The sequence below is a fragment of the Prunus persica genome, chromosome G3 (genome assembly GCF_000346465.2).
Source record: "Prunus persica cultivar Lovell chromosome G3, Prunus_persica_NCBIv2, whole genome shotgun sequence".
In the NCBI taxonomy this organism is placed as follows: domain Eukaryota; kingdom Viridiplantae; phylum Streptophyta; class Magnoliopsida; order Rosales; family Rosaceae; genus Prunus; species Prunus persica.
Window position 1 is genome coordinate 22,590,671 of NC_034011.1, and position 18,760 is coordinate 22,609,430.

Consider the following 18,760-nt stretch of genomic DNA (forward strand, 5'->3'; position numbering starts at 1 on the left):
AGCGATTCCCTAAAGATGTATAAATAGCTGAGTTAAAGCTATATAATGTGTCATAAAGTTTAATCTCTTTTAAACAAAATTCGTTGAGAGGATTGACATTGCATAGAGCAAGTCCCTAAAGAATATGTGCTTGAAGCACAAAATTTGTACTCAATATTAATATGCATAAATTACCTCAGTGAGTACATTGATGTGATTGCAACACATTAAAGATTCTGCAGAATTCACGAAATATTTGTCTCGACTTAAGGATCGAGCATTATGCCAACGAGATTCTTGCTTATACTAAGAAAGTATTGAAGCATTTTTATGAGGATTATCCGTTGGTCCTTAAATATTTTTCCGGAAGTATACTAGACCAGATAGAGCTCAGCTCCACACTGTACTCTTTTTCCTTCATCCAGGTTTTTATCCCATTGGGTTTTTCCTGGTAAGGTTTTAACGAGGCAGTGTCGCTCAAGGGTTTAGGGTATACTATGAAAAATTTTATGATCGCTTACTGGACAAAAGCTAGTCCTAAATTTTTCAGGGGGAGATATTCATTAGGGGGAGCATAGTTTTAATAAAGACCTTCATACACTGTACTCTTTTTCCTTCTTCCAGGTTTTTATCCCACTGGGTTTTTCCTGGTAAGGTTTTAACGAGGCAGTGTCACTCCAGATTGACTCACAGAAGCAGTGTCAACTACGATATTCAGAAAGCTGATCAACAGTATGACTTAAAGATATTTTGCCAAGCATCAGGGGGAGCGCACCATCAATAAAGATCTTCAAACACCGTACTCTTTTTCCTTCGTCCGGGTTTTTATCCCACTGGGTTTTTCCTGGCAAGGTTTTAACGAGGCAGTGTCGCACGCGCGCCAATATACTTAGAATTTTATGTTACACATTATTATGTACTCTTTTTCCCTTTGACCAGTTTTTGTCCCACTGGGTTTTTACTGGCAAGGTTTTAACGAGGCATATTCCATATCATTTGTGGTCTCCAAGGGGGAATGTTGTAAATATATGGAGCCCACCTGAAGTTTCCTTGAAGCTTCCTCCAATGTGGAAGCTTCCTATTTGTTCATTGTATATACACACAATCTGAGACATTCATCAGAATATTCAGAACTGATAGAAATGAGAATACAGATTCAACGAGGGAGAACTCTCCCTCCTCTCTCTCTCAATTTTCCTCTCTAATCTCTTCAGTTTATAACAATAGAGATATTTTAGTATAAAGGAAAATATGAGACATAAAAGTCAAAAGTTTACTTAAGGAGGACAGAAGGAAAAGTCAAAAGTTTACTTAAGGAGGACAAAAGGACTAATTACAGCCTCAGCAATGCTTTAATTATCTACCTTCTTCTAGACTTGTGGTTATTTCGGGAATTGTTTCTGGCTTTGTAGAAGAAGAAGCTGTGCGGGAGTTGTTGCCTCTCCTTAAGAGAAAGGCCGGTTGTTTAGGAGTTGGAGAGATTGCAATTTCACTGTCAAGCATGGTAAGAACATTTGACATGGCGGGACGCTCAACAGGGTCTTCTTGCACGCATAAGAGCCCAAAATTGACGCACTTAATAAGTTGACTTTTGTTACGACTTTCATCCAAAGCCTTGTCCATTAGTTCCTAAGCCTTGTTTTTGTTATTATTTGAAAGGTTTTTAAAATTTAACGTTTTGATTTTGTTTTAATATTTTGGCTCCGACCATAACTGCTTCCACTGCTTTGCGTGTTCAAGCCAGGTCAGAAAAGTACCTCCCCAGTAAAACTCATCACCATTCTTGTATAGTTGTATTCCAATCTTGTCATAACTATTGAAAAATTATCAAACTTAATTGGACGTGTAGTTCTGGCAGTACTCTTGCTGAAATTTGATAACAAATTAGCTATAGAATGAGGCATTTCAGCTGAGGTGGAAAACTCACCAGGCTCTCCATTTTTCCAATAAGGAATTAATTTTCTTGAAATAACAGACTAATTGTCTCCTTCCTGATCTAGCTTAAAGGTGAATTTCCCAATTCCTGGGTCATCTTGGTCTCTCCATGAAGTCAATTCTAAGCTTTTATCCATCACCATCCCAGGAATGTATGTATCATTTGGATGTTGAAAGCTCAGGCACAAAATATTTTGCACTGAAAACTTATCATCTTCTCCATCACTGAACTAGAGGTTTCAAATGGACCGGGCTGACCCGATATGGCACGAGCACGGCCTGCTTAAGTAAGGCCTGACACGGCATGGCCAATATATTTGAGCCGTGCCCGGACAAGGTAATTATGACCAATGGGCCGGGGCGGCCCTTTAAAGCCCATTTATTAAATTACATTTGTGTTAGAGAAAAATAATGCATAATATTATTACATTTATATCTTAAATTCAAGTCTATTTATTTTCTCTAATAATATGATTAAAATTTAATGTTTTCTTTATATATAAAATAATAATTTTATTTTTCAAGTTTTAATTTTTAAAATCCATACAATAATCTACTCATTTTTTATTTAAATGTACTTTAAAGAAAGTTAATGGCCACTTTTTTTAATAAATAATAAATCTTGTTAGTATAATTGTAAAAAAAATATTTAAATGAAGTTGTAAAAAAAAAAATTACAAAAAAAAAATGCAATACATAAGTCAATTTTGGCATTAGCCCATCTTGGCTCGTTTAGTAGCCCGACATGAGCACTGCTTGAGCCCATATGGGCTCAGGCCAGAATTGATGGTTTTCATAAATAAACGGGCCTGGCACGACCTGTTTATTAAATGGGGCAACTCTAAATGGATCGGTCAGACCCAACACGGTCTGTTTGACACCTCTAGAAACTACACATGATAATATGCATATATAGGAAGTATTTAGCATAACCCACGTGGGTATATGAAGAAATGTTAGAAAATCAGTGACCAAGAATTTAAAGAAGAGGAAGATAGAAATCTTTGACAAGAAACTTCCCACATATCTAAAGGTGTCAACTCAGACCGGCTCGGCCTGTTTAGAGTCGGAACATTTAATAAACAGGCCGTGTCGGGTCCATTCATTTATGAAAATCATCACTCCCATCCCAAGCCCGTGACTCGACCCCATGGGCTACTAAATAGACCAAAATGGGCCCAAGCTAAATTTGACTTATGTATTGCTTTTTTTATTTTTTATTTTTTTTTGTAATTTTTTTTACAACTTCGTTTAAGTATTTTTTTTACAATTATACTAATAAGATTTATTATATGTTGAAAAAAGTGGTCGTTAACTTTCTTTAAAATACATTTAAATAGAAAATTACTAGATTATTGTTGAATTTTTAAAATTAAAACTTGAAAAACAAAATTATTATTTTATATATAAAGAAAACATTAAATTTTAATGCATATTATTAGAGAAAAGAAATAGTCTTGAATTTAAGATATAAATGTAATAATAAATAGACTTTAAACGGGCAAGCCCGTTTAATTTCGAGCCGGCACACTACATCAGATAATCCAACATGTATCTCATTGGTCGGAAAGCACCAAAGCTTTTCCCTAGTTACTTTCGCAGTCAGCAGGCTCTATAATGGATAACTAAGAGAGAACAGTAAGAGAATCATCAATTGAAGGAGTTGTCGTGGGCGAGGTTGAGATACCCAAGGTAGCGCCAGTTATCGGGCCAAAAGAAGACTGGTCGACGGCAGTGACAGCAGCTACACCACTCCCGCCATTCTTTTTCTTCGTTGATTTTCATTATATGCTACTCATATTGTGAGACCAAGTAGCATTGCAAAGAGGTCAAATCTTTGTGACCGACATTATATAGTTGAGAGGGCTTTTACAATTACCACGTTTGGCCGTGTGACCGACATTAGAAGCAGCTCTGCTGGAGTTGTTGCCTCTCCTAAAGAGAGAGGCTGGTTGTTTAGGAGTAATAGCCCAACATTGACACACTTAATAAATTGACTTTTGTTGCAACTGTCATCCAAAGTCTTGTCCATTAGTTCCAAAGCCTTGTTTTCTGTCCACAGTTTCCATGCCTGAGAAAATGTTGAAATTTCAATATGGATAAAGTATAAAAATGGGGTTATAATTATAAAATAAAGGGTATGGATATGAAAGACTCAACCACCACACTTACATAACTTATGAGGCTGAAAGTTTGTTGGGATTGATAAAATCCTGTGTTCTCTGTTCCACTGATTATCTCAAGAAGAATCACACCAAAGCTATACACATATGATTTTATTGAGAAAGTTCCACCTAATGCGTACTCTGAAGACATATAACCACTGCATCACAAATTATAATAACAGTTCGTAAAATATGCAGGCACCAAAGCACTTCCCTCTAATATGGTCAAGGAATTAAAATTTCAAATTTGTGCTACAATGTATGAAATATCCACCCTGAAATTTAAACCGTCCACACGAAACTTATTAAGTTCCAACTACAGTGTTTGTATTCGACTCAGTTTCTTTGCCTCCAACAATCCTCGCCAAGCCGAAGTCAGATATCTTGGGGTTCATCTCCTCATCTAAGAGAATGTTGCTGGTTTTCAAATCTCTGTGAACGATCCTCAATCGGGAATCTTGATGATGATAAAGAAGTCCTCGAGCGATTCCCAAAATGATGTTGAAGCGCATCTCCCAATTGAGAACCATGCTTTTTGTATGATCTGCCAAAGTTTGCATTTTCCATTAGAGAAAGTAGCTCTGGTAATCAAGAAACCATATATCATGCATTAAAAAAATACTGAAATGAGGACTAGGAACGAACCAAATATATAGAAGTCTAGACTTTGGTTAGGCATGTACTCATAGAGTAAATTTTTTTCTTCTCCTTCGATGCAAAATCCTTTAAGCCTAACAAGGTTTCGGTGTTGAAGTTTGGCAATCAGCACCACCTCATTCTTAAATTCCTGTAAGCCTTGTCTTGAAGCCCTTGATAACCTCTTTACCGCGATTTCTTGATCTCCAACAAACTTGCCCTGACAACAAAATTCCCTTTACATCAATTTACAACTAACCAGAACACATCAACATCATGAAAAACAATTTTCTAGGGACAAAGTGTTGCTCAGGTGGTTCAGTTGCAATGATTTGGCAAACAAGTATTCCTGAATTACCTTGTAAACAGGTCCATAGGCCCCTTGTCCAAGTTTGTTTGCATTTGAGAAATTATCTGTAGCATCCGGTATGCTTTGTGTGCGAGCAAATTTCCATCCCACGAGAATATTCGTCCAAGATTCCTTTGTGTTCTCCGTCTCTCTTTCTCCCTGCAAAACAGATCGGAGTAAAAGGACCACACCCAAGGAGTGTTGGCCAAAGGCCCTCCGATGCCTAAGTTAGGTAGGGTGTTTCAAGGAAAACCGGGTGGCCGAAGCCGTGTGTGGTGGCCGGAGCCTTGTGTGAGAGAGAGAAAGAGAGGAGGTGGCTAGGGTTTTTGAGAAATAATTTATGCAGAGTTTCAGTATGAATTTAGACGTACCTTAACCTTTGTGTGTGGTCATCCTTTTATAGTGGTCTCGGAGGCTAGGTTTTTAGAGGAATAATTCCGTAGATGGAAAGGAATTATTCTTCCCCGATTTGGAATTGATTTGATTAATTAGAGATTTGATTTATTAGGGTAAATCAAATCCCTAATTAGGGTAGGTATCAAATCAATTCCTAATTTAAATAGGTAACTCCTCATTTAATTGGGAATTGGGGTAGGAATAAAATTAATTCTCAACCCAATTAGGTAATATTCTATTTAATTGGATAATCCCCAATTAAATTGAATAATTCCCAATTAGGTCAAATAATCCCCAAATGGAAGGAATTATTTGACTTAGGGCTTTGATTTAATTAGGTTTCCACAAATCCCCCCCCAGCTTCTGCGTGGCGTGTGGTGGCATGTAGGAGATGTGGATTAACCATTGGGCCATTCAACTGCAACTGGGCTTCCTTCTTTGGTTTGGGCTCCTACATGGAAGAAGCTTTTTACTCGGGTTGTCCAGCTGTAACTGGGCTGGAGGCACGCGATCTGCTGCTAGAGCAGGTGACAGTTTGGGTCGTCTTTTTTGTGGCTAATCCAAATTGCTTCAATTCCTTCTTCTTTTTGTGCCACGAACTAGGATCAGTATGAGTCAAGGCGATCATGTGCGGAGCACGAACGTGCTGAAAGTCAGCGGCAGATAGGAAGACAAGGTTACAAATGCTCCGCTCGTTCTTCTCACGTGATGGTAAGTTGCATCCTTTTGATCTTCTACAGTTGCCATGGAATTCTTTGTTTTGTATATTACTAACTCCCATCTTCTGCTTGCAGAGAATGACATCTGCAAGAAACTCGATCTCTGCCCGAACATGACCAAGGTTCAGCAAGCTCTGAACATCTCTATCAGGTTCCTTGAATGGCGCTGGTTGCTGAGCAAACATCGAAATGAGGTTGGTGGTCTGCCCCCTGCCGGAGATGTTGGAAGATGGAAGCTGTATGGCTCGGGCCTAGGTGATCTACTAGCTGAGCAGGTGGAGTCTTTGACCGAACTTTCTCTTTTTGCCACGAGCAAGTCTTCTTTAAGAGGGGTCTAATGTGCTAAGAAGATCCTCATGGGAGTTGCTCCTTTTTCATCTGCTGAGATCAAACGCCTCGTCAACGCAAACAATAAGAAAGTCAATAGCATGCAGGAGGTCTGGGATATTCTGCTCAAGTCTCTGCTCGAACTGCCCAAAACCCGTGATCTGCCTTATAAGAAAGTTGTTGAGAAGCAGGGTTTGGGTCGCTTGCGCTGATCCAAGGATCAAATTGAGAGGACTGTACCTTTATCCACGACTCGCCTACAAAGCCACGAATAGTTAAGCGTAGAGCTAACTCAATGTCGCAAGTTGCAGCAAATAGAGCAAAAGAGTAGTCTACTCGAGCAAAATGTCCTTCAGTTGCACGAACTGTCGATTCGAGAGTTGGTTATAGCTCTGCTGGTCAATTTTGGTACTCATCTTGAAACCACGGAGGCGTCCGAGCATGAAATTGCTGCTAATGCATACAAGCTGGGATACTTGGGCTGTAGGAATGATGCTCCTCCTTGTTGCCCTCTCGAACATGAGGATGGTGAGCAGCTCTATCTCGACTTGCTGCTCAAAGTGAGCAGATCAATGCTGTGAATGTAGAAGCAGTTGAAGAGCATATGGCAGATGAAGCTGTAATTGAGGAAGACAACGCTAAAGGTGGTGCAGCTGATGAGGTTTAGGGCAGATGCGGAGAAGTAGGCAGCTGGGGCTGCTGAGCAGATGGTGCCAGTTGAGCAAAATGCGGCTTATTTCTTATTGAACTTGGCTGGTTGGCCGCTTTGTTATGGAATTTTCAATTGTATTTCGAACTTCAATTCTCGTTGTATCTTGTAAGTGTGTGTCCGGAGACATAGCACTTGAAAGAGACTCCATTGAGTTTATACTTGTGAAGTAGCTTGCCTACAATGGAGATAAGGCTCGTCGCCTGTGTGCGTATGTCGGGGACATAACGCTTGAAAAAGACTCCATTGAATTTGTGCTTCGAGGAGTAGCTTGTCTGCAATAGAGGTGAAGCTTGTCGCCTGCGAGCGTATGTTGGGGACATAATGCTTGAAAAAGACTCCATTGAGTTTGTGCTTCGAGGAGCAGCTTATCTGCAATAAAAGTGAGGCTTGTCGCATGCGAGCGTATGTCGAGGACATAATGCTCGAAAAGGACTCCATTGAGTTTGTGCTCCGAGGAGCAGCTTGTCTGCAATGGATGTGAGGCTTGTCTCATGCGAGCGTATGTCGGGGACATAATGCTCGAAAAAGACTCCATTGAGTTTGTGCTTCGAGGAGCAGCTTGTCTGCAATGGAGACGAGGCTTGTCGCCTGCGAGCGTATGTCGGGAACTTAATGCTCGAAAAAGACTCCATTGAGTTTGTGCTTCGAGTAGCAGCTTGTCTGCAATAGAGGTAAGGCTTGTCGCCTACGAGCGTATGTCGGGGACATAATGCTCGAAAAAGACTCCATTGAGTTTGTGCTTCGAGGAGCAGCTTGTCTGCAATGGAGGTAAGGCTTGTCGCCTGCGAGCATATGTCGGGGACATAATGCTAGAAAAAGACTCCATTGAGTTTGTGCTTCGAGGAGCAGCTTGTCTGCAATGGAGATAAGACTTATTGCCTGCATGTATATTTTTGTGGGACATAATGCTCGAAAAAGTACTTCATTGAAAAGCTTGCTCTTGTATTGATGTTGGTGTGAATACATCGCTTTATTGAAGAAAGGAAATTAACAACATAGATAACATCGAAAGCAGTTTGTCTACAATGGAAGTACGGGAGGCTCGTCACCTGCTAGGAGTCGAGCTGATAAGCGAAGAGCTTCATGGATAGTATCTCCGAAGGTGGTGGGCATTCCATTGTCTTGGAATTTCCTTCCCTTCTAGAGTACGAGGGTGTAACTTCCTCTACCCCCAGATCGGCTGATCACGTAGGGGCTTTCTTAATTTGCCTTCATCTTCTTTGACCTTTGCCTCGGTGATGTGATGAAAGTTTTTCTGAGCACAAGGTCTCTAGGCCGAAACTGTCTAGTCTTGGCCTTACTGTAGTAGGACGTCAAGTGCTGCTAGTAGGCGGCAACTCGAACAATAGCCTTTTCTCGTTCTTCTTCGAGCAGGTCAATGTTGATTCTTATCTGCCTGCAATTTTGGTCAAGACTGCCCACCTCAATGCTCATGGCAGGGACTGTGATGTGTAGGGGAATGATTGCTTCCGTCCCATAGGCTAGGGAAAATGGTGTCTCTCCGGTCGATCTCTTTTTGGTTGTGCGATAAGCCCACACGACTCCTGGCAGCTCGTCGACTTATTTTCCTTCTGGGCCTTCTAGTCTTTTCTTTAGGCAGTCCAACACGATCTTGTTGGATGGCTCTGCTTGGCCATTGCCTTGCGGGTATCTGGGAGTTGATAGGTGTTGTTTGATGTCATACTTCGCAAGGAATGCAGTGATTTGCCTGCCCACGAACTGTGTACCATTGTCGATAACTATCGATTGCGGGCAACCGAATCTACAAATGATGTTCTTCCAGATGAACCGTTCAACGTCAGCTTCCTTTGTAGAAGATAAAGCCTCGGCCTCGATCCATTTGGGGGTACTTGATGCAAGTGAGATGAGGCCCGTAGTATGATCTGCGGATAAGCGTGTCGCCTTTCATGTAATATCTTGCAACCTTCTGCTTCATTTTTCTGGCCTCGGGCTTGTCCTAGGGCAAGTTTTCATTCACTCGGTAGTCAATGATGGGTTCTTGCCAGCTAGGATCCTTGTCGATCTGTATCAGGTCCAGTTGTTCTGCCTATTCTATGCTAGGCTGGTCAAGGTGCTCGACCGGGATGGAGCGTCTAAACTGAGTATCCAGTGCTGATCCTAAGCTTACCAATGCATCTGCGTGCGTGTTCTTTGCTTGGGGCACATGCTGGATGGTGAAGGTGGGAAACGCCTTCAATAGCATTTGGACTTTGTCAAGGTACAAGATCATCTTTGGGTGCTTCGTCATGTATTCTCCTAATGCTTGACTTGTGATCAACTGGGAATCTGAGTAGATGGCCAGCTTCTTGATTGATAGCTCATTTGCCAAGCGCAAGCCAGCGAGCATTGCCTCGTACTCTGCCCCGTTATTTGAAGTCGGGAAGCCAAGTGTGATAGCTTACTCTAACAGGGTTCCATCTGGGGTGATGATGATGACGCTTGCTCCAGCTGCTTTCTGGTTCGACGCTCCATCTACGCGTAACTGCCACATGTCTCTAGGTTGGTCAGGTTCTGCGGAGGTGTTGTCTGCTCTCGAACTTTCCTTCTTTTTGCTGACCAGCTTCTCTTCTTCGGCTGATCGTGTGAATTCTGCAATAAAGTCTGCTAAAGCCTGGGCTTTTATTGCAGTCTTTGGCTGGTAGAGGAGGTCATATTGGCTTAGCTCTATTGCCTACATCATGAGCTGCTGAGAAGCATCAAGGCTGTGGAGGATTGATCTCAAAGGAAAGTCAGTCATAACGATGACTCGGTGACCTTGGTAATAAGGTCGCAGCTTTCTCGCGAAAACGACAAGGGCCAAAATGAGCTTCTCCAATTTTGGATAGCGAGTCTCTGCATCGAGGAGAGCTTTTGACGTATATAATATCAGATGTTGGGCCCCAAGTTCTTCTCGGATGAAAGCTGAGCTAACGGCCGAGTTGGACACTGCCAGGTACACGAACAAGTCTTCACCTGGAACTGGCTTCGAGAGCAGGGTTGGTGAAGTAAGGTAGGTCTTTAGACTCTAGAAAGCTACTTCGCACTCCTCGTCCCACTTGTCTTTTTGCCTCTTCTTCAAAGCTTTGAAGAATGATTTGCACTTGTCGGTAGACTTCGAGAGGAATCGGTTGAGGCCTACTGCTCTGCCCGTCAGACTTTGTATTTCCTTCACTGTAGAAGGTGACTTCATCTCGAGAATGGCTTTAATTTGGCGTGGGTGTGCCTCGATACCTCGTTGTGTGACTATGTACATCAGGAATCGGCCGGATGATACACCGAACGTGCATTTACTTAGATTCAGCTTCATGCGATATTGGCGAAGCAGGCTGAATGCCTCGGCGAGGTTTTTAAGATAGTCTCTAGCTTTGGGCTTTGACTAGCATATCATCCACGTAGACTTCCATGGTTCTGCCGATCTGCTCCTTGAAAATCTTATTCACGAGCCTTTGATAGGTTGTTCCAGCGTTCTTCAACCCAAAGGGCATGACCTTGTAGCAGTAGGTCCCTCTCTTGATGATGAAAGAGGTCTTCACCTTGTCATCGCCGTACATCATAATTTGATTATAGCCGGAGTAGGCATCCATGAAGCTGAGCGGCTGGTTGCCGGAAGTTGAATCCACGAGCTGGTCGATCATCGGCAATGGGGTGTTGTCTTTAGGGCATGCTTTGTTGAGGTCGGTGTAATCGACGCACACTCTCTATTTGTACTTTTCTTGTTTTGCCACCAGAACAACGTTGGCCAGCCATTCTGAGTAGGAGACCTCCTCAATAAATCCGGGGGCTAGAAGCTTGTCAATCTCGGCTTCAATGATCGCGACTCACTCGAGAGTGAAGTTGCGTCTCTTTTACACCACGGGCTTACTGGCAGGGTTGATATGGAGGTGGTGGCAGATGATATTTGGGTCGATGCCAGGCATGTCAGATGGTGACCACGCGAACATGTCTTTGTGGTTTTGGAGGAAGGTGGTCAGCTCCACCTTCTCGTCTGGGCTTAGACGCAAGCAGATTAGCGCTTTCTTGTCTGGCTGGTTAGGATCGAGGGGTACTAACTCAACGTCTTCCTCAGGCTTCCAATCTTCTTCAAGGGAGCCTTTCGGGCGGATTCCCTCATCTCGATCCTCCTTCTTTGGATTCTGGCGCGAGCCGATCTGCGCTTCTTTGTCTGGCTGGCCAAGAGCAGGGGGTACTAACTCACGCCATCCTCAGGCTTCCAACCCTTGTCAGGGGAGTCTTCCAGGCGGATTCCCTCGCCTTGATCCTGGCTCATTAATTGCTATTGTGAGGTAGCAGCTCCCTTCCCGTTCGAGCTTACTTGTTTGCTGGGGGCGCTTCCTGCCTCGTTGGCAGCTTGCATAACTGGTGTGAACTGTAACTGCTTGCTCTTCTTGAGTCCTTGAGCTGTGCATCTTCTTGCTATGGCTTGGTCACTATTGATCTGCCATTTTCCACCTCCAGGGATGGGTTAGCGAATCTTCTGGTGTAAAGCAGATGTGATGGCCTCGATCTTGCTGATCCACGGTCGGCCCAAGATTTCGTTGCAGGGGAGATCTCGTCGTTGACCATGAAGGTTTGCGAGCAGACCACTGTGGGTGAGTGGACGTCAAGGTCGAGCGTTCCAACAGTAATTGATGTGGCCCAATTGAAGCCGATGAGTGACCTGGCAAGTTTGCTAATCTTGGGCTCCAATCCTATCTGTTGGATAACAGATAGTTGCAGGATGTTGGCTGCGCGCTGCCCTCATCCACATAAACTCGCTCGATCACAGCCTCTTCAATTTGGATGCAGATGACTAAGGCGCCATTATGAGGCAGGTCGAGCCTGATCAAATCTTTCTTCTGGAAACTAATAATGGGTGTATCCACAATGACTGGTACTCTTATTGTGACTTGGAAGTGTTCACCCGTTTGCGTGTTCCACTCTTGAGGTGGAAGGGCGAAGTTCCCCACTGGCTTGGAGACCACATAAGTCGAATGCGCGATCTTCCTCTTGAGCTCCTTGGTGGTCAGCCCGGACTCATGGGAGTCAGCTAGAATGGTGTTGATTCGAATGACCTTTTGGGGAGGTTCCTTAACAGCCGCATCACGATCCTCAATCTGTTGGATGGCCTTTTTTGCGATGAATTCTGTACAATGACCTTCTCTGACCAGCTCCTCAAGGTGCCTTTTCAAAGCGTTGCAGTTGTTGGTGTAATGACCGTGCTCCCAGTGGAATGCGCAATATTTGCTGGTGTCCCTTTTAGAGGGGTCTCCCTTCATTGTTAGCGGTCTCCTCGCCCACGGCTTGTCCTTCACTTGAGCCAGGATCTGATGAATTGGGATAGCGAACTCAGTGAAGGTCCCTATTTCTAAGCTTCCCTCTCGGGGCCGCGATCTGCGCTTATCTCGGGCTCTTTGCTCGAATTGATTGCTCTTTTGGCTTGCCCATTTCGTCGGGTGATGAACTTGTTTGCTGGCCTTCTTTGCGGCAATACGATCATCGTCCCAAAGTGCATAGCATTCTGTTGTCGCGAATACTTCTACCAAGGTTTGACTTGGTGTTATGGCCAGCTCCTGGTAGCTCGTGCTCGGTTGGCAAGCCCTTCTCGAAAGCTGAGGATGCAACTTGGTCATTGCATCCTATGATGTTAGCCTTCTCAGCCTTAAATTGTCTCAGGTAGTCTCATAGAGACTCATCTGGCTTATTGCGCAGGTTGAACAGATGGTCCGCATGTTTTCTGACCGACTTGTAGGAGGTGTACTCTTTTGTGAAGATGAGGGCTAACTCCTTGAAGTTTCCTATCGACGCAGACGGTAGAGTGTGGAACCAGTCTTGAGCTGCTCCTCGCAGGGTCATCGCGAACACTTTGCACATCAGGGCATCGTCTGCCTTGTACAGGATCATAGTGCTCTTGAAGTGCCTTAGATGGCTCTCAGGGTCAAAGTCCCCCTTGAATGGAGTGATGGATGGCGTTGTGAACCGCTTCGGTGGCGGAGCTCGTTCCACCTTGTCGGTAAAGGGTGAGCATTCGACTCGATCAATTTCCTTGCGCAGGGCCTCCTCCGTGCTTCCTTTAAGTTGGAGAACTTGGAGTCGGTCATTTACTAGCTTCTCGACATCCTCTGCTTGCAGGGCTGGAGTCTCGGGCCGGTTGTTTAGGAGTTGGAGAGATTGCAATTTCACTGTCAAGCATGGTAAGAACATTTGACATGGCGGGACGCTCAACAGGGTCTTCTTGCACGCATAAGAGCCCAAAATTGACGCACTTAATAAGTTGACTTTTGTTACGACTTTCATCCAAAGCCTTGTCCATTAGTTCCTAAGCCTTGTTTTTGTTATTATTTGAAAGGTTTTTAAAATTTAACGTTTTGATTTTGTTTTAATATTTTGGCTCCGACCATAACTGCTTCCACTGCTTTGCGTGTTCAAGCCAGGTCAGAAAAGTACCTCCCCAGTAAAACTCATCACCATTCTTGTATAGTTGTATTCCAATCTTGTCATAACTATTGAAAAATTATCAAACTTAATTGGACGTGTAGTTCTGGCAGTACTCTTGCTGAAATTTGATAACAAATTAGCTATAGAATGAGGCATTTCAGCTGAGGTGGAAAACTCACCAGGCTCTCCATTTTTCCAATAAGGAATTAATTTTCTTGAAATAACAGACTAATTGTCTCCTTCCTGATCTAGCTTAAAGGTGAATTTCCCAATTCCTGGGTCATCTTGGTCTCTCCATGAAGTCAATTCTAAGCTTTTATCCATCACCATCCCAGGAATGTATGTATCATTTGGATGTTGAAAGCTCAGGCACAAAATATTTTGCACTGAAAACTTATCATCTTCTCCATCACTGAACTAGAGGTTTCAAATGGACCGGGCTGACCCGATATGGCACGAGCACGGCCTGCTTAAGTAAGGCCTGACACGGCATGGCCAATATATTTGAGCCGTGCCCGGACAAGGTAATTATGACCAATGGGCCGGGGCGGCCCTTTAAAGCCCATTTATTAAATTACATTTGTGTTAGAGAAAAATAATGCATAATATTATTACATTTATATCTTAAATTCAAGTCTATTTATTTTCTCTAATAATATGATTAAAATTTAATGTTTTCTTTATATATAAAATAATAATTTTATTTTTCAAGTTTTAATTTTTAAAATCCATACAATAATCTACTCATTTTTTATTTAAATGTACTTTAAAGAAAGTTAATGGCCACTTTTTTTAACAAATAATAAATCTTGTTAGTATAATTGTAAAAAAATATTTAAATGAAGTTGTAAAAAAAAAATTACAAAAAAAAAATGCAATACATAAGTCAATTTTGGCATTAGCCCATCTTGGCTCGTTTAGTGGCCTGACACGAGCACGGCTTGAGCCCATATGGGCTCAGGCCAGAATTGATGATTTTCATAAATAGACGGGCCCGGCACTGTAACACCCTGACTCTCCATTTAATTTATTTAAGTGAATTTACGAATTTATCCTTGGGGTAGGGGTAGTTTGGTCATTTTCTTATTCGGAAAGAGTTTGGGGCAGTGACTGGTGTTTTCGGGTTGGTCGTACTAAGACGAGTCCGCAGACACGCGGTAGGCTTGAATCGGAGTTGTAACGAAGAAATAGTGATCAAAATACTTTCAGTGGCAAAACTGTAAATATTTCCAAAAGAGTTAGTAAAAATCATATTTTTCACCCTCCTTCTCTCTCCTCGCGCGCACAGCTCTCTCTCCCTCTCCTTTCTCTCTCCCCGAAATTGTCACTCTCCTTCTCTCTCTTTGATTCTTGCCGCACCGTCCACAGAGGGACGTGAGACCGGTCCCGATCGACTACTCTCGAAGCCCCGAACCCGAACCACCAGTTTTCCCCTCCGAAAATCTCGAATCTTGACCACGGTATCGACTGGTTTTTCTTCAGTTTTTCCTGTCGTTGCGCCTCCGCCTCCCGATCCCGGTGAAAAAGGTGAGGGTTCTTCCTCTTTTTACATGCTCTAGCTGTGTATGGGGTTGGATTGGATCGTTTTGCTGTCTAGAATTCCGATTTTGAAACCTTGGTTTTGGCCGAATTTCAAAGTGAAATTCTAGCTAGTTACTGTTCGAATTAGACTTTTCCATAGTTGAATAAAGTGATCCTTGTTTCGAGTAGTAGCTAGGGTAGGAAGGGTGGATCAGGGTGTGGAGTTTTTCCGTCGCCAGAAATTACTTTACACACCCACGCACTGCCGATGCATGTGGCGGTGCTTGGGCAAGGGTGGTGAAGTCACGTTTTGCCCTGTTGTAATCCTCATGTTGTCACGAGTGCGTAGACGTGCTCGGATTTCAATTCGGATGTCGTTTGACTAACGGACGGATTTCGCATATAGTGCGTTATCCGGGTTTGATAGGTTCTGATCGTTGGATTGTCTCCAAATTAAATTATGTTAATCTAGGCACTCTTAGAAACATGTAGGAGTTCGCGGATCGTGAATCGGAGCCCCGGATGTTCCGATTCAATAATTCAAAGTTGTGATTTATGATAACCGTCTTTTCTTGATCAAACTTTCAAGACGTATTTCCTAACACGTAGATGGACCTTAGAATATCTCGTCCTACATACACGCACTGGGAACTTGGAAAAATTAGTATTTAATTTGTGATTTCCGTTTCGAAGTGTTTTATATTAATAAAGGGTTCGTATCTCGAATTAGGTGCTCCGACCGCACGTACTCAGCAGGCAGGACCCTCTCAGGGTCGGGCAGCTTGGGACTATCTGTGAGTGGACTTTGTTTTCAATCATACGCATAGTTTTATTGATGAAAAGATTTATGCATATGTTTTAAATGGTATATGGGATATAATATATATTCGGTTGTTGAATCTGATGTTCTTACAAGCTTGGCTATATATTTTGGGTTTCAACATATTTGGGTATCGTGAGCATATTTATATGGATTTTGGAAAATTCTATCTATATTGTCTATGTGTGGGATACTTAGGTTGTTTAGGTGAGATTGTGGAAGAAATTGAGTATGAGAGGTTGTTGAGAGAAGATGTATGATTACACTATGAAAGTACCATCCCTTCATTATTAGTCTCACACGTGGAATTGGTAGTTCCGGCATATGGGAAGACTATGTACATTGCTTAGAATCATCACACATGGCGTTGGTAGTTCTGGTGTGTGATGATGTAGTCTGCACGCGTAAGACTTAGTATTGGAGCTACACGTGGCGTTGGAAGTTCCGGTGTGTGAGCTATGGAGTTTCTTCCCCCAGTTGGACCGCTCATCCCTAGACACAAGATAGCACCTGGAAATCCTGCGGGCTAGCCAAACAAGCCCCCGATTGGATTGTTTCCCCGGTACCTAGGTAGTGTTATGAATATATTGTATATTTATATTTATATATTTATATCTATATATAGGTGTGAGTGTAAAGCAATTAGAGTATATGTAGTGGGTTGGAAAAAGTAGTATAATTTTGGGAATGAAGTTTATGAATTGAGTGGTTTGTGGTTTTAAAGGGTTTTCAGAGATTAATGGTTTTGAATATTAAATATGAGTTATGAATTTGCATGCTTTGGGCATTATTTTTACACGGTGGGGTTATTATATTGTTTTAAATGCAAACTTTGTTTTTTTCCAGTCACATGTTTTCTGTTTTGTGCCCCCCAGCCAGTAGTCGCTCAAGGAGAATTTCAAGCCGTGTTTGAGACCTCGAATCGTGATCATCAGTAGATTAGGCTTCGAGTAATTGCTCTGTTATTGCCCATGTTAGGTTTTACTTGTGAGGCCGGAGGCCATTTGGTGTTTACTGTAAAATGTTGAAGGCATGCTGCTGGTTAGGATTATTTTTGTGATTGTATTGCAGGTTGATTTTTGTTGGGATTGTTCAATTTATAAGGGAGACTCTGCCAAAAATTTTGGTAGAATGTCTCAGTTTTTAGTATGTTGGCCTGGCATCGGGGTGATGTTGGTCCGGCATCGGGGTGATGTTGGTCCGACATCGGGGTGATGTCGGTAACAAGACGGGATTCGTCCCGATTTTTGAGGAATTTCGGGGTGGGTCCTGTCAGGCACGCCCTGTTTATTAAATGGGGCAACTCTAAATGGATCGGTCGGACCCAACACGGCCTGTTTGACACCTCTAGAAACTACACATGATAATATGCATATAGAGGAAGTATTTACTTAACCCACGTAGGTATATGAAGAAAGGTTAGAAAATCAGTGACCAAGAATTAAAGAAGAGGAAGATAGAAATCTTTGACAAGAAACTTCCCGCATAACTAGAGGTGTCAAATCAGACTGGCTCGTCCTATTTAGAGTCGGTCCATTTAATAAACGGATCAGTCGGGTCCATTCATTTATGAAAATCATCAATCTCGTCCCAAGCCCATGACTCGACCCTATATGAGCTTGGGACCTGCTCGTGTCGGGCTACTAAATAGACCAAAATGGGCCCAAGCTAAAATTGACTTATGTATTGCTTTTTTTCTTTTTCTTTTTCTTTTGTAATTTTTTTTTACAACTTCGTTTAAATATTTTTTTACAATTATACTAATAAGATTTATTATATGTTGAAAAAAGTGGTTATTAACTTTCTTTAAAATACATTTAAATATAAAATGATTAGATTATTGTTGGATTTTTAAAATTAAAACTTGAAAAACAAAATCATTATTTTATATATAAAGAAAACATTAAATTTTAATGCATATTATTAAGATATAAATGTAATAATAAATGGACTTTAAACGGGCAAGCCCGTTTGGTTTCGAGCCGGCACACTACATCGTATAATCCAACATGTATCTCATTGGTCGGAAAGCACCAAAGCTTTTCCTTAGTCGCAGTCAGCAGGCTTTAGAATGGATAACTGAGAGAAAACAGTATAAGATAATCATCAATTGAAGGAGCTGTCGTGGGCGAGGTTGAGATACCCGAGGTAGCGCCAGTTATCGGGCCAAAGGAAGACTGGCCGGCAGCAGTGATAGCAGCTACACCACTCCCACCATTCTTTTTCTTCGTGCGCACCTCCTTTCGTTGCTTATGGCTTTCAAGCAATCACTCCGAAAACCCATTCTTGTAAAAACATGTGGCATTTGTATGACGGTTCCCATTACAGTAAATGCAATGCATGTTTTCTTTTTCCTCAAAGGTTGGACGGTGGAGAGAAAAATTAGCAGCAGGGGCTTTGGAAAGCATTGCAACAAAGGATTCAGTCTTTCCATCCTTCTTGAGCATCATCTCCAAGCATTGGGTCTCTTTACGAACAAAAGCAAACGACTCCTTGAATTTTGGCAACGGACTCAACCTCAACAAAGCTTTTCTAATTTTATCAAACTCATCATCTAAACCTGCAAGAAAATCATAAATACAGTCTTTTTGTACCTCAACCTGTCGAATCTTCACATTATCAGAGCACTTCATGTTGATTGGACGGTCAGCAAAGTAGGGTGCAATATCGCGACCTCCTTGAGTAATACGAGTTGCTTTACATTGTAATTCATAAATTTGTGACTCATCATAAGTGTCATAATACATCTAGGTTGTACTCTCCCAGACATCTTTAGCTATTGGTAGATCTAAAAATAATTCTACCAAA

The 18,760-nt window shown here is 42.3% G+C and overlaps 2 protein-coding genes across 2 annotated transcripts; both read right to left on the reverse strand.

The window, feature by feature from the left end:
• On the reverse strand, positions 3,764 to 6,364 carry LOC18784021 (G-type lectin S-receptor-like serine/threonine-protein kinase At4g03230). Its single transcript, XM_020560086.1, has 6 exons — positions 6,236 to 6,364; positions 5,074 to 5,223; positions 4,725 to 4,935; positions 4,386 to 4,623; positions 4,087 to 4,237; positions 3,764 to 3,985 (listed from the first exon to the last, which is right to left on the reverse strand). The coding sequence occupies exons 1-6, from the start codon at positions 6,362 to 6,364 to the stop codon at positions 3,764 to 3,766; spliced, it is 1,101 nt and encodes a 366-aa protein (XP_020415675.1).
• Positions 11,886 to 12,806, reverse strand: LOC109948144. The gene has a single exon (XM_020560087.1). The coding sequence runs from the start codon at positions 12,804 to 12,806 to the stop codon at positions 11,886 to 11,888; it is 921 nt and encodes a 306-aa protein (XP_020415676.1).

Excerpts from the sequence above, each read along its gene's own strand:
- LOC18784021 (XM_020560086.1), bottom strand. The coding sequence starts at position 6,364 with ATGTTTGCTCAGCAACCAGCGCCATTCAAGGAACCTGATAGAGATGTT. Across the intron at positions 5,224-6,235 it reads TCTGCAAGCAGAAGATGGGA|GGAGAAAGAGAGACGGAGAA; the intron begins GTTAGTAATATA and ends TCTGTTTTGCAG. Across the intron at positions 3,986-4,086 it reads CTTTCAGCCTCATAAGTTAT|GCATGGAAACTGTGGACAGA; the intron begins GTAAGTGTGGTG and ends ACATTTTCTCAG.
- LOC109948144 (XM_020560087.1), bottom strand. The coding sequence starts at position 12,806 with ATGACCAAGTTGCATCCTCAGCTTTCGAGAAGGGCTTGCCAACCGAGC.